This window comes from Elephas maximus, chromosome 21, assembly GCF_024166365.1.
Source record: "Elephas maximus indicus isolate mEleMax1 chromosome 21, mEleMax1 primary haplotype, whole genome shotgun sequence".
NCBI classification, from domain to species: Eukaryota; Metazoa; Chordata; class Mammalia; order Proboscidea; family Elephantidae; genus Elephas; species Elephas maximus.
Window position 1 is genome coordinate 38505916 of NC_064839.1, and position 26520 is coordinate 38532435.

Sequence of the window (26520 nt, forward strand, 5' to 3'; positions counted from 1 at the left end):
AATGGATAAAGCAGATGAGAAGCCCTAGTGGCTAAGAGCTCACACTCACTCCTAACCAAAGGGTCATCAGTTTGAATATACTAGCCACTCCTTGGAAACGTTATAAGGAAGTTCTACTCTATCCTATAGGGTCACTATGAATTGAAATCAACTCTACAGCAATGGGTTTGGTTTGGGTTTTTGAAAGCAGATGATAAAACTGATTAAGGGGTAAAGATTATTGGTTTGTTCAGGTTAGGAAAAGGGAAGGGAATGAAGTGAAAGATGTAGGGCTCAGGCTTTTAAAAGAATCATTTGCTGAGTGTTGCCCACCTGAAAAGAGGAAATAGTCTACCTAAAATTAGTAGCAAAATAAGATTTTCACTGCTAAGCTACATATGCAAATCACTAGGCCAGTAGAACCTAATAACCTGCTTGCTGCTCCCATTCTGTTCAGGTATCTACAAACAATACATACACTATCATCCCAGTCTTGTTTATAAACGCGAATAATGTATATAAGCACTTGAAAAGATGCTCAACATCATTAGTCATCAGGAATGCAAATTAAAACCACAGTAAGATAGCACCGTGCACCCGTAAGAATGACTAAAATGAAAAAAAAAAAAAAAAACGGACAAAACCAAGTTTGAGTGAGGATGGGGAGCAATTGGAACTCTCAAACACTGCTCGTGGAAGTGTGAACATACACACCTATGTAGTATTTTCTACTTTTCTCACTAATTATTGTCACTGGGTTATATCAATCCTAATTTTATGTGTAATCTTTGATTATATTATTTTTTAACTCACAGTGATTTTATGCTTCTCAAAGATAGAGATGATGTGTTATATTTGTATCCTCAGTAGATAGTACGCTGCCAGGATTTTAGTAGGCCTCAGTAAATATTTGTTACAATTAATGTTGTTGTTAGCTGCCGTCAAGTCAGTTCTGACCCACAGCAACCCTGTGTACAACAGAACGAAACACTGTCCAGTCTTGCACCATCCTCACAATTATTACTGTGTTTGAGCCCATTGTTGCAGCCACTTTGTCAGTCCATCTTGTTGAGGGTCTTCCTCTTTTTGCTGACCCTCTACTTTAGCAAGCATGATGTCCTTCTCCAAGGTCGGGTCCTTTCTGATAACGTGTCCAAAGTACATAAGACAAAGTCTCACAATCCTTGCTTCTAAGGAGCATTCTGGCTGTACTTCTTCCAAGACAGATTTGTTCATTCGGTATATTCAGTATTCTTCACCAAAACCGTAGTTCAAATGCATCAATTCTTCTTCTGTCTTCTTTATTCATCATCCAGCTTTTGCACACGTATAAGGCAATTGAAAATACCATGGCTTGGGTCAGGCATGCCTTTGTCCTCAAAGTCACATCTTTGCTTTTTAACACTTTAAATATTTCTAATTAATAAATATAGTTAATATTGTGACAATGAACATTTGTTAACAATTAAATTCTCTGGGTTTTGTGTTAACCTCTAGAGGTTCATATCAGCTCAATATCAAGCCTCTTTTGAAGACTTTCTTTTGTAAGATTTGTTTTTCCTTTTTCAATTGTAAAAGCAATGTATGCTTAATGCAGGGAACTTGGAAAACACAGAAAAGTACAAAGAATTACTCCCCATAAAAAGCTAACTACCAACAACTTTTTTCTTTAGCAAATGACAAATTATATTTTCTGAGTCAGAATTGACTCAACAGTAGGGGGTTTTTTTTTTTTTTTTTTGACACTACCATTCTACTAAGCATAGGGAATGCCTCAGTTAGATTTTTCTAACACTCAAACTAGATTTTCATCTTTTTCTCACATATGAAGGAAGAAGAAAATAAAAGTTATACCGGAAGCATGAACAGCCCATGACTAAGTTTTCACCAGTCAGAAATGAATATTTTCTCTTGTTTTATTATACTTTGCTCTTAAAGTCAGCTTTAAGAATACAGGATGCATTAGATAACTTTAAATGAAATGCAACTGAGTCACCTATAATTTTATGAACTGCCTTAATAAGAGAAAAAAAAAAAGAAAAAAAAATTTTTTTTCTCTTGTTAAAAATATCACGTTCCTCACACAAAATAATTTCAACTAAAACAAGGATTTTTAACTGGAGAAATTTAAGTGGTTTCATGATATTGAAAATACTCTCTTGGGGAAAAATAATTTCAACTAAAACAAGGATTTTTAACTGGAGAAATTTAAGTGGTTTCATGATATTGAAAATACTCTCTTGGGGAAAAGCACTATTAAAGTGAAGGAGGAGAATAACTGACTAGTTATGAGATGAATTCAAATAGGTTGAACAATTAGGTATCTGAGAGGACAAGTTTGTTGCTGGATGAAGTTGGTAGAGAAATTAGACAAATGGTAAAACATTTTGGTTGCAAAGAGGAAGAAATCTCAGGGTCTATAGCTCTGGGAAATCAAGACAAGGGCACAGACCCAAATAAGGTGAGAAGCCATTAATATAAATGTTCACAACCACCCACCCACACTTACACCCCACACACACCTTTGTGACTAAAGGTAGAGGCAAATGGGATACTTTAAGAGGTGGCAGGACACTATTATATACGGAACAAGGAAAGTTAAAGAAGATACACACACACTGAACTATTCACATGGTTGTAGAAGTTTGCAGTCTGGTATTTGGTACAGTAACTTCCTCAGGGGTGGGGAAGAAAAACATGGGATGAAATTTCATTTCTTTCCCTAGTTCTTGCATTGCAGTGAAGCAGAGTCCTTTTACTTGGACACTCACTGACAGTTCAAGATTACTTTTTCTTTTTTCAATTTTACTGTGGTAAAATATATATATAACAAAAAGTTTGCCATTTTAAGCGTACGATTCAGTGACATTAATTACATTAACCGTGTTGTACAACTATCACCACTATTCATTCCAAAAGCTTTGTATCACTCCAAGTAAGAAGCGAGATTACTTCTTACTACACAGCAATTGATTCATGCCCACCTCCCTAACATGATTATCTTCATTTCACCATAGGTATATAAACCAGGTAATTGTCAGTGACATGGCAGTTAAGAGGAAATGGCATTTCCTGTGCAATTGTTGGCTGGCTGTGGACATAGGAGATTGCGAGCGTGACCAGATCTTCACACCAGTCTCAAAGAGAGATCTCTTTTCCTTTAGGTATTTTTGGGATATTGTTATTAATAGTGAAGGTTGCTATGTACTGTCTAGAGTAATATATTTCTGCTACCCAATACCCTTCTTCCCTTCAATTTTTTAGTTCAATGATATCAGGAGTTTTGGCTTTTTCCTCTAGGAAATATAAGGTGATGACTTCAAGAGGTGCCAGCATTATGTCCTCATATAAAAATGCCTAAAGGCAAAAAAGGTGGAACTGTTTCTTCCAGTGCCTGTCCCCACCCCATTCCTTTTTAAAATTGTGCTTAATCTTTCCTCACAAATGCTTGCTTTTTCTCCTTCTTCAGACTCCCATTTTGTGTATGTTGATGGCGCTTGATGATGCCCACCCTAAGAACAGTTTTCGTAAGCTGCATCATTTTTCTTCATTCTTTTTCCTTTCTGATCCTCAAACTGGTCAATCATAATTGACCTATCTTCAGGTTTACTGATTCTTTTGCCTGCTCATATATGTTGTTGAACCCCCATAATGAATTTTTCATTTCAGTTATTGTACTTTTTAATTCCAGAATTTCTATTTGGTTCCTTTTTTTTAATATATAATTTCTATTTTTTTACTGATATTCTCTATTTAGTGAGACTTTCTTTTTATACTTCCCTTCAGTTCTTTAGACATGGTTTGCATTAGTTGTTTGAACATATTTAAAGTAACTAATTTAAAGTCTTTATCCAGTAAGTTCAATATCTAGACTTCTGCAGAGACAGTTACTAGTGACTTTTTTTTTTTTTTAACTGCAGATGGGCTGTACTTTCTTGTTTCTTTGCACGTCACATAATTTTTTTTTAGAAACTGGTCTTTTAAAATAATATAGTGGGTCGACTTTGGAAATCAGATTCTTCTTCCTCCCCTAGGTTTGTTGTTCTTGCTATTTGTTTGTTTAATGAATTTTCTGAATTAATTCTGTAAAGTCTGTATTTGTTGTGTGTGGCCATTGAAGTCTCTGTTGGGTTGTCTTAGCGGTCAGCCAGTATTTGGACAGAGATCTCCTTAAATGCCTAAAATCAATAAGCCTCCCAGTCTTTACAGATGGGTTCTATATGTATATTGGGGCACACCTTCAACACACAGCAAGTCAGTTGACAATTCTACCTTACCCTTCACTTCCTGCTTGCTGAAAACCTCAAGGTCATCCAGAGGTTAAGGCCTTCTCAGGTCTCTCCTGAGCATGCACACAGCTCTGGGCATGCAATATAGTCCTATGCATGTGTGTGGTCTTCTAGATTCCCAAGAATATATCCAAGCTTTTCAAAGCCCCTAGGAAAATCTCATTCCACAGCTTTTCCTTTTAAGCTTTTTGGTTAGTATATTGTTTGCCCCAACAGTTATCCACTACCTCAGGCAGCTGCAAAGTTAAATAATTCCCTCTGAATGTTTTCAACAAATGCGCCAGGGAAAGGCTTGTCTTACAGAAGATGAACCCCAAGATTAGAAGATTCTTACCTGGGCTAATGATAGGGGTTACTGGCAGACTTGCCTATCCTCCCCTGTGAAGAGAAACATTATTACCCTGAAATGTAAGCAGATCTCTCCAGGGAGAGGAGGAAGACACCAATATCACATACTAAATAGGTTTTTGTTAGCCTAATTTTTATTCTTTTCAAGTATACTGTCTTTCTTTTTAATATTTCTTCTTTATTCACAGTGTTCCAAATTTTACCGTAATTTGTCATTATGTGGATTTATATATATATTTTTATCTTATTTGGTACCCAGAGTGTACTTTTAACATGCAGAATCATGTCTTCAATTCTGAAAAATTCTCAGATGTCAACTTCTAAAAATATTGCTTCTCTGCTAGTCCCTCCATTCTTTTCTTCTAGAACTTCTAAAAAATGTATCTTGGAGCCTCTCAAACTATCCTCGATGTTTTTTAACTGCCCTTGCTTACTTATTTTCTTTTTGTCTCTCTATGGTGTATTCTGGGTAAATTCCTTAGTAGTATATTTTAGTTTACTGATTCTCTTTTCAACCATGTCCATATCTCCTGAATTTATTTGCTTTGTTCTTTGCATTTTCATATTTTTATTTCTTTTTTACTGTGGTAAAATATGTGCATTTCAAACCAATTTGAAACAGTTCAGTCATGGCATTTGTAAACAAGGGCAGCATATGCATTGCATAGTAACCAAACCTGTTGCCCCTTGGATTTTGACCCAAGTAGGAAACAAATAGTGGCACCCCCATCAAAACGGCAGCGGACCGTGACGCTTTGAATGTGTGTCTCTCTCCACAGTCCTGCCAATAATCCAGACTCCTGCATCAGACTCCTGAAGCATTCAACATGGCACAGTTGGGTGCCATCTTTGAGCAGGGCACTGTTGTTTGTTTTCTACTCAGGTCAAAATCCAATGGACAACAGATTTGGTTGCTATGCAATGTGTACACTGCCCTTGTTTATGATGGCCGTGGCTGAACCTTTTCAAACCAATTTGAAGCCTTGTAAAATATATATAAGTAAAATTTGCTATTTTAACCATTTTAAGTGTACAATTCCTTGGCACTAATTATATTCACAATGTTGTGCAACCATCAGCCCTATTCATTTCCTAAATACATTTCCTAAATTTTTGCAAGCAGCCACCCATGACATGACAATTGGTTTCTATTCACCTGAAGCAACAGAGGAAGAAGTAGAGTCAGGAATAGGAGAAGAATACAGAATGTGTGGTTAATTACCTCTATGAACAACTGCGTCCTTGGCCATGAGACCAGGAGAACTGAATGGTGCCCAACTACCATTGCTGAACATTTTGGTCAAAGATTCTATAGAAGAATTCTGATCAAAAGGCAAGAAATGCAGAACAGAATTTCAAATTCTCAAGGGCTCCAGACTTGCTGGAGCCATGGAGGCTAGATGAACCCCTGAAACTATCGCCCTGAGATAATCTTTAAACCTTGAACCAAAAATATCCCCTGAAGTCATCTTAAAACCAAGCAATAATTTAGCTCAACTGGTAAAAAAAAAAAAAGCCTACCTTAAGCATTATGCTCATTTAAGAACTATCTATATGGGATTAAAGTGACAATAGCAACTCAAAAGATTATACAGGCACCTTAGAGGGCAGTGAGTTTATGTTAACGGGGTGCAGCAACTCAGAAAAGGAGGGTGAGAATGGTTGCACAACCCAAAGAATGTAATCGGTGTCACTGAATTGTACATGTAGAAACTTAAGTTGGTGAATGTTTTGTTGTATATTCTCAACAACAAAATAAATAATTATTTTTTAAAAATGATTTGTTCGATGACCATATTTTTCAGTTTCAGTTTTTCTAATTTGCTCTTTTATTTGTTTTTCTTTATAATTTTTATTCTTTTTAAGTGAAGTTATTCTTTTTCTTATATCTTCAAGAAACCTGAGATACTTATTTTAAAGCCTTTGTCAAACTGTTTTATGAAGTTCATTTCTTTTGGATTGAATTTTTTTGTTTTGGCTGCCTTTCTCAGCATTAAATTTCTTCATGTGCTTTGGAATTTTGGTTTGTAACTTCATTTTGAATGGAAGACTTAGTCATTTAGTATGTTTATTTATTTCCCACTTCTCTTTGTGCATACCCATCCCCGACTAGTAGTTTTGCTACTGTTTCTGTCTAACCCTTCACATTCTCTAGTCTAGAACTAAGCCTTATTAATAGCTTATTAATAGCTCCTATTGCTCAGTGAAACTGGGGCAATTATAGCTCTTGTCATGAGCCGATGGAAAACCAAACCAAACCTGTTGCTATCAAGTCAATTCCAACTCATAGCAACCCTACAGGAGAGAGTAGAACTGCCCCATGAGGTTTCCAGGGAGCAGCTGGTAGATTCGAACTGCCAACCTTTTGGCTAACAGGCAAGCTCTTAACCACTGCACTACCAGGGCTCCAAGGCAATGGAACACTTGACTTAATACCTGATCATGATGCTGTCCTTTTTCTCTCACCTCCCTACTTGTAAAGTTGTAGCCCCATGGAAGTTTTTGGATTTTTTGTTTTGTTTTGTTTCTGTCCTTTCATAACCTCTAGCCCTAACCCTGGCTTCAAGCAGTGAACTTGGCTCTTTCTCTCCTCTTCCCTACTCCATGAAACACTTGTGGTTCCAGTTATCCCGTAAATGCCAAATTCCCACTTGTGTACTGCCTCCTTCCAGACCTGGAGCCCAGCAATCCTACGGCTTCTACCACACTCACCACGTTGATTTCTTATTCCATTTCTAGTCCTCAGAGATATTTTAATTTTATGTTAAGCCCAGTTGAGTCTTTTTAGTTTCTTTTTTCTTTCTATATTTTATCTACTAGTGTTTTATATTTGAAGCAGAGAAGATGCTCACAGTGTAAATTTACCAAACTACCTTGAGAGGAAGCCGAATGCAAAGTTTTAAAGAGTAAGAATTTATTAAAACTCTTGTAAGGCTAAAACAACCATTTTTAGCTTTAAACACTCATATAATACAGATTATCCTTATTTTCAAAAACTATCCTAAAATAGCGAAAGGCTGGGTTCTCGAGAGAAGCAAAACCAGTAAAGCATATAAATGTATATATAGAGAGAGATTTACATTAAGGAAATGGCTCACATAATTGTAGAGGCTGGAAAGTCCCAAGTCCATGGGTTAGGATAGACCCTTCTCCTGATTCATGTAGCCACAGAGGCTGGCAAACCCAAGATCGGCAGGTCAGAGGCCAGGGCTCTTGCTTACAGGCTTTGAATCCCAAGATCGGCAGGCAAGACTGCAGGTAAGCTGCTAGCTAAAGTCCCAAGAACCAGAGGTCAGACAAACAGGAGCCAGCTGCAGGATCCAGAGCGAGCAAAAGCCCCTGAGCCTTGCCAGAATGTCCACTTAGATTTGATGCAGGCCACACACCCAAGGAAACTCCCTTTCAACTGATTGGCTACTCACAGCAGATCCCATCAGGGGTGATCACATTTTATCAAATCTCATCATGGAAGTGATCACAAATCATACGACTGCCAGACTACATCATAGCTGCCAAACGCTGAGAATCATGGCCCAGCCAAGCTGACACACAACCTTAACCATCACAATCATCATGTCACTTGAAAGCTGTGGAGATCTTTAAAGACTATTCTAGTCCAAGCCCCTGTTCATAGAGGCAGTGAATAGTGGCCAAGAAGTTGCTATGTAGTTTGCCAATGGGCAAACTAAATCTTAGTCTAGGGCACTTGTACAATGAAATGTTGTGTCTCTCCCATCCTAATTTCTTTCTTTAGGCACCTGTTTTCCTCCATGATAATAGAAAAGTTCACACAAGATCATCTGTGGCTCTCAGTTGCAACTCGACACCCCTGGAACCAGTTCACAAGAGTCCAGCGGCTCACTTGCTGCATGACACTGCTTCTCTGCAACATGGTCATCAATGTCATGTTTTGGAAGATAAATGGCACCACTGCCAAGAGAGACGAGCAAGGTGTGGATGAGCCCTGATGTGTGCTGTGTGCTTGTGGTATACAGTCCTTTTGCTGTACTCCACTCTAGTCACTCCTAGGGTTAGAAACTGAATCATGCCTTCGCTTTTCCTTCCCTGCCCTGACATTAGCACACTCCTCTTCTCGTTCATTAATAAATGAAACAGCCTTAAGAACAACACATCAGAATTTTTACTGCCGTAATAATTTTCTACCCTTAGATAAACTTATTTAAATTGCTAAACAGCTACAACCTGGGAGAGGAATGACTTTTCAGTAGCTTTAGTTGTTGGTAATGAAAGTTGCTGTTATCCCTTTTTTTCAGTGGGTCCGTTTGATGTGACCTGGTCTGAACTGCTTATCAGCATCCAAACGGCTGTCATCCTTTTCCCAATCAATCTTGTAATTGGACGGATCTTCCCGCTGATTCAAACACAGGAGCCTGCACCTTTCTTTCCCCTCATTCAGGCTCCCTGCCCCTCAGATGCTTCCTTTGAGCCTCTCTCTCTCACAAAGGTAGTTGAGGTAAGTTTGGTATCAAGTTTTACAGGTAAATTACATATTTCCTTTCCCCGTGTGATGGAAATAGCAGTGGAAAGGATGTCTTGGAAGGTTTTCAGGGTCCTGTTAGTGGCTTGAGGGAGAGTCTGCTTCCATAAAGATTACAGCCTTGGAAACCGTATGGGGCAGTTCTACCCTGTCCTATAGGGTCGTTATGAGTTGAAATTGACTTGACAGCAATGGGTCTATTAGTGGTTCAAACCCCACCAGCTGCTCTGCAGGAAGAAGATGTGGCAATCTGCTTCCATAAAGATTACAGCCTTGGCAACCCTTTGGGGCAGTTCTACTCTGTCCTATAAGGTCAGTATGAGTTGGAATCGGCTCAGTGGCATCGAGTTTGTTATTACCCTTATTGTTCTTGGTGGCACAAATGTTTAAGCACATGACTACTAACTGAAAGCTGCCTCTGAAGAAAGGTCTGGCAGTCTACTTCCAAAAGATCATAGCTTTGAAAACCCGATGGCATTGTGACACACAAGGGGTCACCATGAATTGGAACTGACTTGACAGAAACTAGTTTTTTGTTTTGTTCCCCTTAATATCTTTTCCCTAATTCCTGTCCCCTGAGTTGTAATTTGTCATGCCTCTGGTTTCTTTTCTCTTACTTATGAAGTTTTCTGAGGACTGAATGTGAGCGCAGTACATGCTACTCTGGACTTGTTTTAGTTTTTGATGTTTGACCAAGCTGTCCCTTATTCTTTCATTCTATATTCTCTCATAGAACTGGTTTTGAAGCTACTGTGAGGTAACTGCTTTCTGAAAAAGTAAAGAGAAACTGAAAGATTTAGTTCTTTAAACTAAGTTATGTCCCTCTGAGTAAAAGAAACAGGCTTTTACTATAGTTGCTACCTGTCCTGCGTTACTGTAAGACAGACTAACTTTTCTCATCTTGGTTCTACATTTAGGAATTAAAGGAAACTGTGGGATTCCTGCTCAAGAGAAATACATACCTACTTTCAGAGTGTGAACAATCATCATGGAGTTCTTACAACATTAACAAGCTGGTGACACTTTTATCCAGCCTCATTTATTCTCACTTAGAGGCCCATGGCAGTCATCAGCAGGCAGGATCCATTTGGGCAAATGGTAAAGCTCATTAGATTTTAGTAATTAACCTTCTCTGACTTCCACACCCTTCCATGACTCTTACTTTCTCACTCATTCATAACCAACAGGCATGGTACAATCTTCTGCTTGTTTTAATTTCCTTAAGAGAAAATGCTTTAGCCAACATCACCCTAAATGGAGAGAGCCTGAAAATATTCCCATTGAGATCAGGAACCAGACAAGGATGCCCTTTATCACCACTCTTATTCAACATTGTGTGGAAGTCCTAGCCAGAGCAATTAGGCTAGATAAAGAAATAAAGAGCATCCAGATTGGCAAGGAAGAAGTAAAAGTATCTCTATTTGCAGATGACATGAACTTATACACAGAAAACCCTAAAGAATCCTCAAGAAAACTACTGAAGCTAATAGAAGAGTTCAGCAGAGTATCGGGATACAAGATAAACATACAAAAATCAGTTGGATTCCTCTACACCAACAAAAAGAACATCGAAGAGGAAATTATCAAATCAATGCCATTAACAGTAGCCCCCAAGAAGATAAAATACTTAGGAATAAATCTTACCAGAGATGTAAAAGACTTATACAAAGAAAACTACCATACACTTCTGCAAGAAACCAAAAGAGACTTACATAAGTGGAAGAACATACCTTGCTCGTGGATAGGAAGACTTAACATTATAAAGATGTCTATTCTACCAAAAACGATCTATACATTTAATGCAATTCTGATCCAAATCCCAATGACATTCTTTAATGAGATGGAGAAACAAATCACCAGCTTCATATGGAAGGGAAAGAGGACCCAGATAAATAAGGTATTACTGAAAAAGAAGAACAAAGTGGGAGGCCTTACTTTACCTGATTTTAGAACCTATTATACTGCCACAGTAGTCAAAACAGCCTGGTACTGGTACAACAACAGATACATGGACCAAGGGAAAAGAATTGAGAACCCGGACATAAATCCATCCACATATGAGCAGTTGATATTTGACAAAGGTCCCAAAACAGTTAAATGGGGAAACGACAGTCTTTTTAACAAATGGTGCTGGCATAACTGGATATCCATCTGCAAAAAAATGAAACAAGACCCATACCTCACTCCATGCACAAAAACTAACTCAAAATGGATCAAAGACCTAAATATAAAATCTAAAACGATAAAGATCATGGAAGAAAAAATAGGGACAACGTTAGGAGCCCTAATACATGGCATAAACAGTATACAAGCATTAGAAAGAATGTAGAAGAAAAACTAGATAACTGGGAGCTCCTAAAAATCAAGCACCTATGCTCATCCAAAGACTTCACCAAAAGACTACCTACAGACTGGGAAAAAGTTTTTAGTTATGACATTTCTGATTAGCGCCTGATCTCTAAAATCTACATGATACTGCAAAAAGACAAATAACCTAATTAAAAAATGGGCAAAAGATATGAATAGACACTTCGCTAAAGAAGACTAACAGATATATGACGAAATGTTCACGATCATTAGCCATTAGAGAAATGCAGATCAAAACTACAATGAGATTTCATTTTACTCCAACAAGGCTGGCAGTAATCCAAAAAACACAAAATAATAGATGTTGGAGAGGCTGTGGAGAGATTGGAACACTTATACACTGCTGGTGGGAATGTCAAATGGTACAACCACGTTGGAAATAGATTTGGCGCTTCCTTAAAAAGCTAGAAACAGAACTACCATACGATCCAGCAATCCCACTCCTTGGAATATATCCTAGAGAAATAAGAGCCTTTACACAAACAGATATATGCACACCCATGTTTATTGCAGCACTGTTTACAATAGCAAAAAGATGGAAGCAACCAAGGTGCCTATCAATGGATGAATGGATAAATAAATTATGGTATATTCACACAATGGAATACTATGCATCGATAAAGAACAGTGAGGAATCTGTGAAACATTTCATAACATGAAGGAACCTGGAAGGCATTATGCTGAGTGAAATTAGTTGCAAAAGGACAAATATTGCATAAGACCACTATTATAAGAACTTGAGAAATAGTTTAAACTGAGAAGAAAACATTCTTTTGTGGTTATGAGAGGGGGGAGGGAAGGAGGTTGGGGGAGGGCTATTCACTAATTACATAGTAGATAAGAATTATTTTAGGTTAAGGGAAAGACAGCACACACTGGACTAAACCAAAAGCAGAGAAGCTTCCTGAATAAACTGAATGCTTGGAAGGCCAGTGTAGCAGGGGCAGGGGTCTGGGGACCATGGTTTCAGGGGACATCTAAGTCAATTGGCATAATAAAATCTTTTAAGAAAACATTCTGCATCCCACTTTGAAGAGTGGCGTCTGGGATCTTAAACGCTAGCAAGCAGCCATCTAAGATGCATCAATTGGTCTCAACCCACCTGGATCAAAGGAGAACGAAGAACACCAAGGACACAAGGTGATTACGAGCCCAAGAGACAGAAAGGGCCACAGGAACCAGAGACTACATCATCCTGAGACCAGAAGAACTAGATGGTGCCTGGCTACAACTGATGACTGCCCTGACAGGGAACACAACAGAGAACCCCTGAGGGAGCAGGAGAGCAGTGGGATGCAGACCCCAAATTCTCATAACACCAGACTTAATGGTCTGACTGAGACTGGAAGGACCCCAGTGGTCATGGCCCCCAGACCTGTTGACCCAGGACAGGAGCCATTCCTGAAGCCAACTCTTCAAACATGGATTGGACTGGACAATGGGTTGGAGAGGGATGCTGGTGAGGAGTGAGCTTCTTGGATCAGGTGGACACTTGAGACTATGTTGGCATCTCCTGCCTAGAGGGTAGATGAGAGGGTGGAGGGGGTTAGAAGCTGGTGAAATGGACACGAAAAGAGAGAGTGGAGGGAGAGAACGGGCTGTCTCATTAGGCGGAGAGTAATTGGGAGTGTGTAGCAAGGTGTATATGGGTTTTTGTGTGAGAGACTGACTTGATTTGTAAACTTTCACTTAAAGCACAATAAAAATTATAAAAAAAAAGATAATAGCTTTGATGAATTCTGAGACAGTCTATGTGGTCTCACAAACCACAGGATTAAAAACAAAACCACAAAATGTTCTCTGTATCAAATCCCTGCGTTCCATCTGTTTTGTTAGAGGCTGTTGAAACTTGTTCTTTTCTTCTATGAGCAGGTAAGATTATGCAATTGATGAATTCTCAAACACAGTTTGGGCCTCTTGTACATTTACCTAGTATAGCTCACATGTATTGAAGTTCTGATGGTAAAAAGCTAAATGTGAAAGTCTCTAAATCAAAGCTTAAAATTTTTCAAATTGTTAAAAATTTACCAGTGTCCTTAGAGAAGACAATAATGCTGTATGTGTTGGGTTTAATCTCCACTAGTTCTGAGATAATTTGATATCATCATTAATTAAATAATTACTAATCTTTAACTGTAATTACAGTTTATTGAAATCTTCCCCTTGTGAAAGTATAAACTCAAAATATATTTTCAGTGGTTCCTGAAAACCACCGTCATTTCTGCTATTACCTGCTCAGAGTTCTGCGGAGGCTGCAATCTCATTTAGGCATACTGGGTATCACCGAAGTTCACCAGCCTTGTGACTTCCTTGATGCAGCCAGCCAACTGCAAAAACTCCAGGGAATCTTGGAAACACACATTCTTTCCATGGAGCAAGGGCCACCCAGGTAAGGCACTGGGTTTTCTTTATCACCTCTGACCTTCTTAGACCTCTCACTCAGTCTTGGATAAGAGATGACTCCTTCAAACTTTGTTCTTCAGGGAGGCGACCAGTTTTCCCCTCCTGATCTCAGAAGAAGGGAACAAGCCGCTCTCTAATGGCCTGCCTAGATGGCTGGCTTATCTCTGCTGGCTCCTTCTCGGTATCACTAGTCTGGCCTCAGCCTTTTTTACAGCACTTTATAGCCTGGAATTGAACAAAGATCAAGCCACCAGCTGGGTTATTTCGTTGGTGTTATCAGTGCTCCAAAATACCTTCATCAGCCAACCTGTAAAGGTATGTGAAAGAAAGAGGCCACACCAGCCTGGGAGAAACCAGAGCTGCAGGAAGCTTTGGAAACTGAGAACCATGGTGTCGTTCCAAGGTGCCTAATGGTTTTGCCAATTGGATTTAAAAAAATAAAATAAATGGAGTGAATTTTACTAGGGATATGTGTAAAATAATCACAGAAAAAGCTAACAAGAACTGATAGACTAGTAGAAATATGGTAGAAAAGAGTTGGGAAGTAGGAGGGAGAAGTAAAAAATCAACAACAAACTACTTTGAAAAAAGTAAACAGAAAGCTTACTTTAAAAAAAATTTAATTATGGAAAATGTTAAACCCATATGCAATCTTAAAGTTCTGCTACCTGACTTTAACAATGACCAACTTATGGCCAATCTTGTTTCACCTACTTAAAAAAAAAAAGAATTCCAGACCATTATCATTTCGTCCATAAATATTTCAGCCTGTATATTTCTAAAGGATAAGGAAATGGAGAACAAAACCTCAGTTGCCAGGGAGTAGGGTGGGAGAAAGAGTTGACTACAAAGAGATAGCCTGAGGGAATGTTTTGAAAGATGGACTGTTAGGTATCTTGATTGTAGGTATGGATACACAACTCTGTGCACTTGTCAAACCTCATGGAATTTATACACCAAAAAGAGCGATTTCTATTATACGTAAATTTTTAGGTTAAAAAAGAAAAACCTTGTGGTCATGATTGCTTAAAAACATTTTAAAGAGAAATTCATATTCACTAGTCAAATTAAAATAGAACAATATTCCATTTTTTGCTTTTAAAAATAGCAAAAATAAACAAATGATAATACACAGCGATGCCAAGGAAAATGGGCAGTTGATACTAAAGGGAAATCTGGACATTTATCTAGTAAAAAGCATTCAAATCTGCATTCCCTTTGCCAGAGAAATTTTACTTCTAAGGATTTAATCTGAGAAAATCCAGAGAGGTTTGCAATAGTAATAAAATAAATTTAGCAACAACTTAAATATGTAATAATAGGGCATTATTATGGGACAACCGCAGAATAGTGAGCAACCATTAAACATGTTATTGACAATATAATGATGTAGAAAGCTGTTCTAGGTACATTAACTAAGACAAAAATGATTAAAGAATATACTCCAAATTTCAAATTGTTTTATTTAATCCCACCACCAGAGCGTGGATTATAGAAAATTTTTAGTTTATTTCTTTTTTCAAAATTATTATAATAAATATATAATAACTCAGTATAAAAGAGAATGACAGAAAAATATAAAAGAGGAATAGAAGAAATGGAGATCCAAGTATTACTGTTGTTAGGTGCCTTCAAGTTGGTTCCAACCCATAGCGACCCTGTGTACAACAGAATGAAACACTGCCTGGTCCTGGGCCATTCCCACAATCATTATTATGTTTAAACCCATTGTTGCAACCACTGTGTCAGTCCATCTTGTTGAGGGTCTTCCTCTTTTTCGCTGACTCTCCACTTTACTAAGGATGATGCCCCTCTTCAGGGTCTGGTCCCTCTTGATAATATGTCCAAAGTATGTGAGACAAAGTTTTGCCATACTCTCTTCTAAGAAGCATTCTGGCTGTACATCTTTCGAGACAAATTTGTTTATTCTTCTTATAGTCCATGGTATAGTCAATATTCTTCACCAGCACCATAATTCAAAGGCATGACTCTTCTTAGGTCTTCCTTATTTATTGTCCACCTTTCACATGCATATGAGGCGATTGAAAACACCATGGTTTGGGTCAGGCGCACACCATAGTCCTTAAAGTTATATCTTTGCTTTTTAACACTTTAAAGAGGTTTTTTGCAGCAGATTTGCCAGATGCAATGCATCATTTGATTTCTTAACTGCTGCTTCCAAGTATTAAAAACCAAAAAAAAAAACAAAAAACAAATCCACTGCCCTCAAGCAGATTCCGACTCATAGTGACCCTATAGGCCAGAGTAGAACTGCCCCATAGAGTTTCCAAGGAGCACCTGGTGGATTTGAACTGCCGACCTTTTGGTTAGGAGCCGTAGCACTTAACCACTAACCTTCCAAGTATTAGTCAAAGCTTAATTACTGGTATGGCTACAGCGAGGAATGGGGATGGACTGATGGCCAAATTAACTTTCTACTACAGTACTTTCCACCCACGTCTGGTCCTTAGAACAGTCCACAAGAGGGAAACATTAGGTCTGCAGAGAAGACACACCCAGAATTGGCACCGCAAACTCGTCAAACTCTAAAAGTAGGGGAAGAGAGAAGGGCTCAAACCTTCCTCTAGCCATCTGGCCCAGCCCTGGCCTACTGCGCCCAACCCAGGAAGCCCAGGCCAAGCAGGATGGATCTTCCCCTACCTCAGCAGACAGGCCTGAGAGAAAGAGGGAATCACCTGCACAGACTCTTTCCCAGAAAGATAAGAAGGGGTGTGAGGGTGTGACAAGAGTCTGGAAATATCCCTTCCATTCTTATTCTCCTAAGAACTGGAGTAGAACTTCTTTCCTCTAGGGAAACTTAAGGAGTGGGGGATGCATGTTTCCCTAAGACTCTGTGACCTCTTTTGCTAAACTGAAATTTAATCCTTAGGACTTTTGAAAGTTTAGCTTCCCCAGTCTAGCTCTCCATCAAAGGTCTTCCAAAGACACTGGGAGGTGTTACTGAACAATTTCTACAACTCAGCACAAATCATGTAATAGCTTACACTTTCCTAGTCAAGAAGATTAAGGACTACAGGCAAAAATATGAACATTGACATTATTCAGACTCTTGGAACCCTTCCAGATACCCTACATGCAAAAATGATTATGAAATTAATTAATTCTCGGTTTTTCATGAAAATACGGGGTCAAATAATTGAAATTTATAATAAATAGTCACCTTCACCTTTACAAAATGATGTCACCTTCTTGGATCCTGTAATACCTGCTCATTTGATTCTCTTGTGATTTTCATGTTTAGGTGGTTGTCCTCACATTCTTGTTCTCACTGATGCTGAACAGGATGCCGTGGCTTAACAAAGAGAAGGAACAACAAATGAAGAGAATCTTGGCACTCTTGGGTAAATCAAGTTAACTACTAAGATCTAATTCTATAAGAGTAAATTAGATCAGTGGAATCCTAGCCACCTCACTTACTCTGACAAATAATTTATCCATTCAGAATCTTGTCTCTAATCAGCTAGTTGCTCCTCCTCCTCTGTCCAAGACTAATCAGTGTGTCACCAAAACTCATAATGCATTCCTCCCCAGGTCATCTCATCCTCCCTGTCAAGGCTTCAGCTCTTACCTATATTCTAGATCTCTTAGTCTTCCTCTCTCCTGAGCCAACTGCTCATCATCTGTATCTGAATGCCTGCAGGTATCTCAAAGTAAACATGCCCCAAATGGAATTATTTGCTTACTCCAAAAATCCACTTCTTTACTATATGTTCTCATCTCAATTAAGATCATCACATTCTCTAAAAATCTCAGAGTAATACTAATTCCTGTCTTATTTCCCACATTCAGTCACTAAGTCTGAGGGAGTGTACCCTCTAAATAGCTCTTGAACATGGATGAACCTTAGAAACACAATGATGACTGAAAAAAGCAAGTTGCAGAAGAATTAGCACCATATTTTAATCACGCAAAACAGTGCCATGGCTTGCTTAGAGGATATTTATGTTGTTCTTAGGTCCTATCGAGTCGGTTACAACTCATAGCAACCATATTGTCTTGGTCATCTGGTGCTGCCATAACAGAGATAGCACAAGTGGATGGCTTTAACAAAGAGAAATTTATTTTCTCACAGTCTGGTAGGGTACAAGTCCAAATTCAGGGCATCGGCTCCAGGGGAAGGCTTTCTCTCTCCGTCAGCTCTGGAGAAAGGTCCTTGTCCTCAATCTTCCCCTGGTCAAGGAGCTTCTCAGGCACAGGGACTCCTGCTGCTTTCTTGGTGGTATGAGGTCCCCAACTCTCTTCTTCTCTTTCCTTTTATCTCATAACAGATAAAAGGTGGTACAGGCCACACCTCAGGGAAACTGCCTTTACTTTGGATCAGGAAGGTGACCTGAGTAAGGGTGGTGTTACAATCCCACCCTAATCCTCTCAACATAAAATTACAATCACAAAATGGAGGACAACCATACAATACTGGGAATCATGGCCTAACCAAGTTGATATACACATTTTGGGGGGGACATAATTCAATCCATGACACCTATGCACAGCAGAACGAAACACTGCTCAGTCCTGCGCTACCCTCACAATCATTGCTATGTTTGAGCCCATTGTTGCAGCCAATCCATTTCATTGAGGGTCTTCCTCTTTTTCACTGACCCTGCTTTACCAAGAATGATGTCCTTCTCCAGGGACTGATCCCTCCCAGTAATGTGTCTGAAGTATGTGAGACAAAGTCTCACCATCCTTGTTTCTAAGAAGCATTTTGACTATACTTCTTTCAAGGCAGATTTGTTCATTCTTTTGGAATTCCATGGTATATTCAAGATTCTTCGCCATTATTCTTTTGGAATTCCATGGTATATTCACGATTCTTCGCCAACACCATAAGGTGTCAATTCTTCTTCAGTCTTCCTTATTCATTGCCCAGCTTTTGCATGCATATGTGGTGATTGAAAACACTGTGACTTGGGTCAGGCGCACCTTAGTCTTCAAGGTGACATCTTTGCTTTTTAACACTTTAAAGAAATCTCTTGCAGCAGATTTGCCCAATGCAATGCATCATTTGATTTCTTTTTTTTCTTAATTGTATTTTAGATGAAGGTTTACAGAACAAACTTCCTTCTCATTAAACAATTAATACACATACTCATTTGTGACATTGGTTACCAACCCCACGACATATCAACACTCTCCCTTCTTGATCTTGGGTTCCCTAGTACCAGCTTTCCTGTCCCCTCCTGCCTTCTAGTCCTTGCCCCTGGGCTTCTGTGCCCCTTTAGTCTCATTTTGTTTTATGGGCCTGTCTAATCTTTGGCTGAAGGTGAACCTCATGAGCGACTTCATTACTGAGCTAAAAGGGTGTCTGGGGTCCATACTCTTGGGGTCTCTCCAGTCGCTGTCAGGCGATTAAGTTTGGCCTTTTTTTGTGATTTAGAATTTTGTTCTGCATTTTGCCCCAGCTCTGTCCGGGCCCCTCTATTGTGATCCCTGTCACAGCAGTTGGTGGTGGTAGCTGGGCCTCATCTAGTTCTGCTGGACTCAGTCTAGTAGAAGCTGTGGTAGCTGTGGTCCACTAGTCCTTTGGACTAATGTTTCCCTTGTATCTTTGGTATTCTTCGGTCGCCCTTGCTCCTGACAGTCATTTGGTTTTTTGACAGCTGCTCCCATGGGTGTCGATTGTGGATCCAAGTAAAATGACATCCTTGACAGCTCCTATCTTTTCTCCGTTTATCATGATGTTGCTTATTGGTCCAGTTGTGAGGATTTTTGTTTTCTTTATGTTGAGGTGTAATCCATTCTGAAGGCTGTATTCTTTGATCTTCATCAGTAAGTGCTTCAAGGCCTCTCTGCTTTCAGCAAGCAAGGTTGTGTTATCTGCATGTCGCAGGTTGTTAATGAGTCTTCCTCCAATCTTGATGCCTAATTCTTCTTCATTTAGTCCAGTTTCTCAGATTATTTGTTCATCATATAGATTGAATAAGTATGGTGAAAGGATGCAATCCTAATACACACCTTTCCTGACTTTAAACCATGTAGTATCCCCTTGTTCTGTTCGAACGACTGCCTCTTGATCAATGTACAGGTTCCTCATGAGCACAATTAAGTGTTCTGGAATTCCCATTCTTCATAATGTTATCTATAATTTGTTATGATCCACATAGTCGAACGCCTTTCCATAGTCAATAAAACACAAAACCAAAAACCAAACCCATTGCTGTTGAGTTGATTCCAACTCATAGTGACCCGATAGGACAGAGTAGAACTGCTCCGTAGGGTTTCCAAGGAGTGCCTGGTAGATTCATACTGCCGACCTTTTTGGTCAGCAGCCGTAGCTCTTAACCACTATGCCACCAAGGTTTCCAAATAAAACACAGGTAAACATCTTTCTGGTATTCTCTGCTTTCAGGCAGGATCCATCTGATATCAACAATGATGTCCCTGGTTCCACATCCTCTTCTGAATCCCATTTGAATTTCTGGCAGTTCCCTGTTGATATACTGCTGAAGCTGCTTTTGAATGATATTTACCAAAATTTTACTTGCATGTGATATTAATGATATTGTTCAATAATTTATGCATTCAGTTGGATCAACTTTCTTTGGAATATGCATAAATATGCATCTCTTCCCATTAGTTGGCCAGTGAGATGGTTAAGATTGTGTGTCAATTTAGCTGGGCCATGATTCTCAGCGTTTATAAGTGATCACTCCCATGACTGAATCTGCTGTGAGTAGTCAATCAGTCTAAAGGGAGTTTCCTTGAGTGTGTGGCCTGCATCCAATATAAACAGACATTCTAGATTTTTGCTCACTCTGGATCCTGCAGCTACCTCCTTTCTTCTGACCTCTGGCTCTTGGGACTTGAGCTATCAGCTTATCTGCAGGTCGTGGAATTTGTAGATCTTCACAGCCTGAGATCAGGAGCCCCACTTTCCAACCTGCCAATCTTGGGTTTGCCTGCATCTGCGGCTACATGAATTGAGAGGAGCCTCTATCCTAATACAAAGACTTGGGATATTTCAGGCTCTACGATTGCATGAGCTCTTTCCTTGACATAAATATATATATATATATATATATATATATATATATATATATATATATATATATATATCCTTTACTGGTTTTGCTTCTCTAGAGAACCCAGCCTAAGACAGCCGGGTAGGTGTCTTCCAAATTTCTTGGCATAGACAAGTGAGCACTTCCAGCACTGAATCTATTTGTTGACACATCTCAATTGGTATTCCATCAATTCCTGGAGCCTTGCTTTTCACCAAAGTCTTCAGTGTGGCTTGAACCTCTTCCTTCAGTACCATCAGTTCTTGAGCATATGCTACCTCCTGAAATGGTTGAAAGTTGACCAATTCTTTTTGATAGAGTGACTCTCTGTATTCCTTCCATCTTCTTTTGATACTTCCTGCACTGTTCAGAATTTGCCCAAAGAATCCTTCGATATTGCAACTTGAGGCTTGAATTTTTTCTTCAGTTCTTCCACCTTGAGAACCACAGAGTGTGTTCTTTCCTTTTGGTTTTCTAACTCCAGGTCTTTGCACATTTCATTATAATACTTTACTTTGACTTCATGAGCCACCCTTTAAAATCTTCTGTTCAGCTCTTTTACTTCATCATTTCTCCTTTTCACTTTAGCAAGCTTCAGAGTGTCTTCTGACATTATTTTGGTCTTTTCTCTCGTTCCTGTTTTTTTAGTGACCTCTTGCTTTCTTTATGTATGATGTCCTTGATATCATTCCACAGCTTGTCTGATCTTCAGTCATTAATGTTCAGTGTGTCAAATATATTCTTGAGCTGTCTCTAAATTCAGGTGGGGTATACTCAAGGTTATACTTTGGCTCTCGCGGACTTGGTCTAATTTTCTTCAGCTTCAACTTGAACTTGCATATGAGCAATTGATGGTCTTTTACAAAGTCAGCCCCAGGCCTTGTTCTGACTGGTGATATTGAACTTTTCCATCGACTCCTTCTGCTGATGTAGTCGATTTGATTCCTGTGTATTCCATCCGGTGAAGTCCATATGCATAGTCACTGTTTATGTTGTTGAAAAATGTATTTGCAATGAAGAAGTCACTGGTCTTACAAAATTCTATCGTGTGATCTCCAGCATCATTTCTGTTACCAAGGCCATTTTTCCCAGCTACCAATCCTTCTTCTTTGTTTCCAACTTTTGCTAATAATTCCAATCACCAGTAATTGTGAAAGCATCCTGATTGCATGTTTGATCAATTTCAGACTGCAGAAGTTTGTAAACATCTTCAATTTCTTTATCTTTGGCATTAGGTTGGTGCATAAATTTGAATAATAGTCATATTAACTGGCCTTTCTTGTTGTTGTTAGGTACCATCGAGTAGGTTCCAATACCTAGTGATCCTATGTACAACAGGACGAAACACTGCCTGGTCCTGTGCCATCCTCACAGTTGTTATGCTTAAGCCCATTGTTGCAGCTGCTGTGTCATCCCATCTCATTGAGAGTCTTCCTCCTTTTCACTGACCCTTTACTTTATCAAGCATGCTGTCATTCTCCACGGACTGATCCCTCCTGATAACATGTCCCAAGTATGTGAGACGTAGTCTCACCATCCTTGCTACTAAGGAGCGTTCTGGTTGTACTTCTTCCAAGACAGATTTGTTTGTTCTTTTGGCAGTCCATGGTATATTCGATATTCTTCTCCAGCACCACAGTTCAAAGGCTTCAATTCTTCTTTGGTCGTCCTCATTCATCGCCCAGTTTTCACATGCATATGAGGTGATTGAAAACATGAAAGGTCTTCCTTGTAGGCATATGGATATGATCCTATCACTGACAGTGTTGTACTTCAGGATAGATCTTGAAGATGTTCTTTTTGATGGTGAATGCAATGCCATTCCTCTTCAATTTGTCATTCCCAGCATAGTAGACCATATAATTGTCCAATTCAAAATGGCCAATACCAGTCCATTTCAGCTCATTAATGCCTAGAATATCAATGTTTATGTGTTCCATTTCATTTTTTATGATTTTCAATTTTCCTAGATTAATACTTCATATGTTCCACGTTCCAATTATTAATAGATATTTACAGGTGTTTCTTCTCATTTTGAGTCATGCCACATGAGCAAATGAAGGTCCCAAAAGCTTGACTCCATTCATGTCATTAAGGTCAACTATACTTTGAGGAGGCAGCTCTTCCCCAGACACATTTTGAGTGCCTTCCAACCTGAGGCGCTCATCTTCTGGCACTATATCAGACAATGTTCTGCTGCTATTCATAAAGTTTTCACTGTTTAATTTTTTTCAGAAGTAGACTGCCAGTTCCTTCTTCCTAGTCTGTCTTAGTTTGGAAGCTCAGCTGAAACCTGTTCACCATGGGTTACCCTGCTTGTGTTTGAATACTGGTGGCATAGCTTCCAGCATCACAGCAACATGTAAGCCCCAACACTACGACAAAGTGACAGACATGTGGGGGAGAAGATATATATACCCTCTATAAATTTATATAAAAGAAATGCATGGTAATAATAAACCCCAGATTCAAGAGTGTGATTACCACCTGGAACAGGTCTGTGAGGGACTTAAATTATGTTGGTAGTTTTTTATTTCTTAAACTGAGCGATGGACACACTGTAAGTGGTAGGTGTCCCATTCCTTACAAGATTAAAAAAAAAAATTAGTAATCTGACTTTAAACTGCCTTCATAGCCCTTATTCCTCCATAATTTTGATGTTACCTGTACCTAAAATGACTTTTTTTCTTATTCTCATCCTTCTCCTTCTGAAGAAGTCTGACTCATACTTAAAAACATTGTCAAATATTACTCTCTTTGAAACTTTATCTACTCCCTCAGGTAGATTTGTTTTCTCACTTTTCAGTGATCACTTGGCACTTGGCACATACATACATGCTGCCATATTTTATGTCATATTCTAATCCTCCCCCTCTTGATTTCCATATCGCCAGATTCTTCTGCTCACGGTATGGTCTACAGATCAGCAGCATTGGCATCTCCTGGCATTGTCAGAGATGCAGACACTCAGGCTTCACCCCAGATATCTGCATTTTAACAAAACTCCCAGGTGATTCCTATGCACATTAAAATTTGAGAAATGCCCCTCTAGAACAATGCTACCCAAAACGTAATCCACTGTCTAGAACTGTTTGTTTCCAATCCAAGATAAGTACAAAAATGAAAGTAAGCATTCAGAAACTTTTTAACAACTTGACTAATTTTATGCCTATTGAATCTGATTTTCAAAATGGTACTTATATTTTATATGCCTCTGTTTTATTTCATTTTTCTAGTAATTTATTTTTATTATATTTTACTAAAGTACCAGTCACCAGCAGATTGGAAATTAGGATTTTTAAAAAGTCCTTCATGATAGATAGTTTGAGAAGCACTGTTTAGGTATCTTTTTTCTTTGTTTCTTCAGCATTTAACAGGATGTGCTCATCGGAGCTCAATAAATGTTTGATGGATGACTGCTTAATAAACCATAACATTTTCTTGGCTTATATTTGAATTTTTGACAGCAAAATGTTCTTCATCATTACCTGGTACAAGAGATAAGAACAACCCCATCTACATAGCTCCTGCTATGAACAGTCCAATTAGGCCTCCAGAAAGAATGCTGAAAGAGGAGAAGCTCTTCAAACTGACCGGAGATATTTTGGGTATGGAGAGGAAACAGCACATGTTTATACTGCTGCACATTTCCCAGGTGGAAAGGGAGAGCAAGAATAGAATAGGAAACATAGAAGGATGAAAAAGTGTCTCCTAAAACCTTCACCTTGCAAAATTCTGAATACCAGTAAACAAGGGGATGTGGTAGAATGGAAAGACTCCTGAACTTGTTGTCTTAGGATTAACTGAGTGCTTGAGTAAGTCAGTCTTTCCACCTGCAAAATATAGTAACAATACTTGATCTACATATTTTACAGGGTGGAGGAAAAATAAAAATACTTTGAAAAATGGCTATTCTGCAAATGCAAGATGATTATTTCCAGCACATCTAGTATATTACTGAATCCATGGACCAAAGAAGACAAATTCTATTTTTATCACGCCTTCCCTTCTTGTGAGCACAGTCTATATATAGCCTAGTTCTAAGAACACAAATGAAAACAGTATTTTCTGTGTGAGATTTTATCTAATTTTAAGTGAAATTTATGATTAGTGACAGAATAATATCAAGAAGGAATATATATCTCACTAAAAATCAAATGTTTTGGCTTACCTCTTTACAGTTATTAGGTTAAACCATATGAAATTGCCTTTTTTTTTTTTAATTTTTAGCCTGCCAAAGTCTATCGATTTAGAAAAAATGAAAAAAAGGTATAGAACATTTCTAAGATAATTATCCAACTATGATTTTTTTTTCTCTTCTGCACTAGTACAAATACTCTTCCTAACCTTGTTGATGACTACAATCTACTCTGCAAAGAACTCTAATAGATTTTACCTCCATCAAGCTATCCAGAAGAGCTTTTCTCATCATTTCTCAGAGATCAAACTTCTTAAGGATTTCTACCCCTGGGCCATTTGCACCCTCCTTCCTAACCTGTACGGAGATTACAGAGGTAGGAACACAGTCCTGGGGCCTAGTAGTGCAAATGTGGGGTGCAGAACACTCCTGCCCAAAATACCCCTACCATGACACATTAGAACACTGGAAAAGGTAAGCTGGCTTTTTCCATATGACCTTATCTCTGTAGGCACCCCAAGGCTCTCCTCCCTGAACTTCAGCTAACCGGGTTCAGGTTTATGTCTGTTCTCCCAGGGTAATCAAGTCCGCAGGGGCTGTTTCCCACTGATAAGTATCACAAGAGGTTATCTGCTAAATAAGAGTGAGAATCTACTCCTTACCTCATGAAAAGTAACTAAAATGATCCCTGAAACTGGTTGCCTCCTTGTGAATGGACCACATGTAACTGAGAAGGTTGTTTGGTTAGCACAGAGCTAGAAATAAGTGTAACCAAAAGAACCGCCATGTGAGATGATAGTTTGGCCAGGTGTACAATCTTTCTCAAGTCTGTGACCATGCCTGTGTAACTTTTCTTTTGTGGTTATCCAGTTCAGCCCCAGGAACATGTATTCAGCACCTAAAGTTTGCAGAGAGCTGTGGTAGGAGCTAATGATAAAAAGATGAATATAATAATGATTTTTGACCTTAAAGAACCTCCCATCAAAAAGGAATTGGAGAGTGTGCCTTGCCTGGACAGCATTGGAGACATACTAAAAAATTCTTTCCTAAAGAATGCTTCTTGTTCACTATTTTTCACCAGCCCCTAAAACTTGGTCATTATGTAACTTTATATCTTGTAAGTAAACTATATTACAGAAATTGTTACATTCATTTATTTCAGGTCTGGTAGCTTCCTGATGGAATTTGAGACATCTCCTAGGCTCTTTCATCGACAAACTTTTACCGTGTTTTCCTAAAGGTGGACTTGACATGTTTAGGAGAGTTTTTACAGAAGTCATCTCTTATTCACTGCATTTTAGTTCTTTATAGTTCAGTTCTAGAGGGCAACCAGTTAACACTACCATTAGCAATGCATAAGAAAGTCTGCCCGCATCCCCAGCCACCTAGTGCAAATTAATGTTTTCAAACAAGTACAAGTAGTTCTAAAATATATGAACTGCATTCATGAGAGAAATGCAAGGTAAAACTAAAGTT

At 38.8% G+C, this 26520-nt stretch overlaps 1 protein-coding gene across 4 annotated transcripts in view; it reads left to right on the forward strand.

Annotated features, from left to right (window-relative positions):
- The window catches only part of PKD1L3 (polycystin 1 like 3, transient receptor potential channel interacting), an 86103-nt gene that overhangs the window by 36422 nt on the left and 23161 nt on the right, over positions 1-26520 (forward strand). For 3 of the 4 annotated variants that reach the window (XM_049864769.1, XM_049864771.1, XM_049864770.1), the window contains 8 exons: positions 8371-8567; positions 8891-9090; positions 10032-10212; positions 13678-13870; positions 13965-14199; positions 17147-17246; positions 24374-24514; positions 25235-25420. In XM_049864769.1, coding sequence (XP_049720726.1) covers positions 8371-8567; positions 8891-9090; positions 10032-10212; positions 13678-13870; positions 13965-14199; positions 17147-17246; positions 24374-24514; positions 25235-25420 — 1433 coding nt within the window. Of the gene's footprint in view, positions 1-2996; positions 3144-8370; positions 8568-8890; positions 9091-10031; positions 10213-13677; positions 13871-13964; positions 14200-17146; positions 17247-24373; positions 24515-25234; positions 25421-26520 lie in introns of all 4 variants that reach the window. The other variant, XM_049864772.1, reaches the window with a different exon arrangement.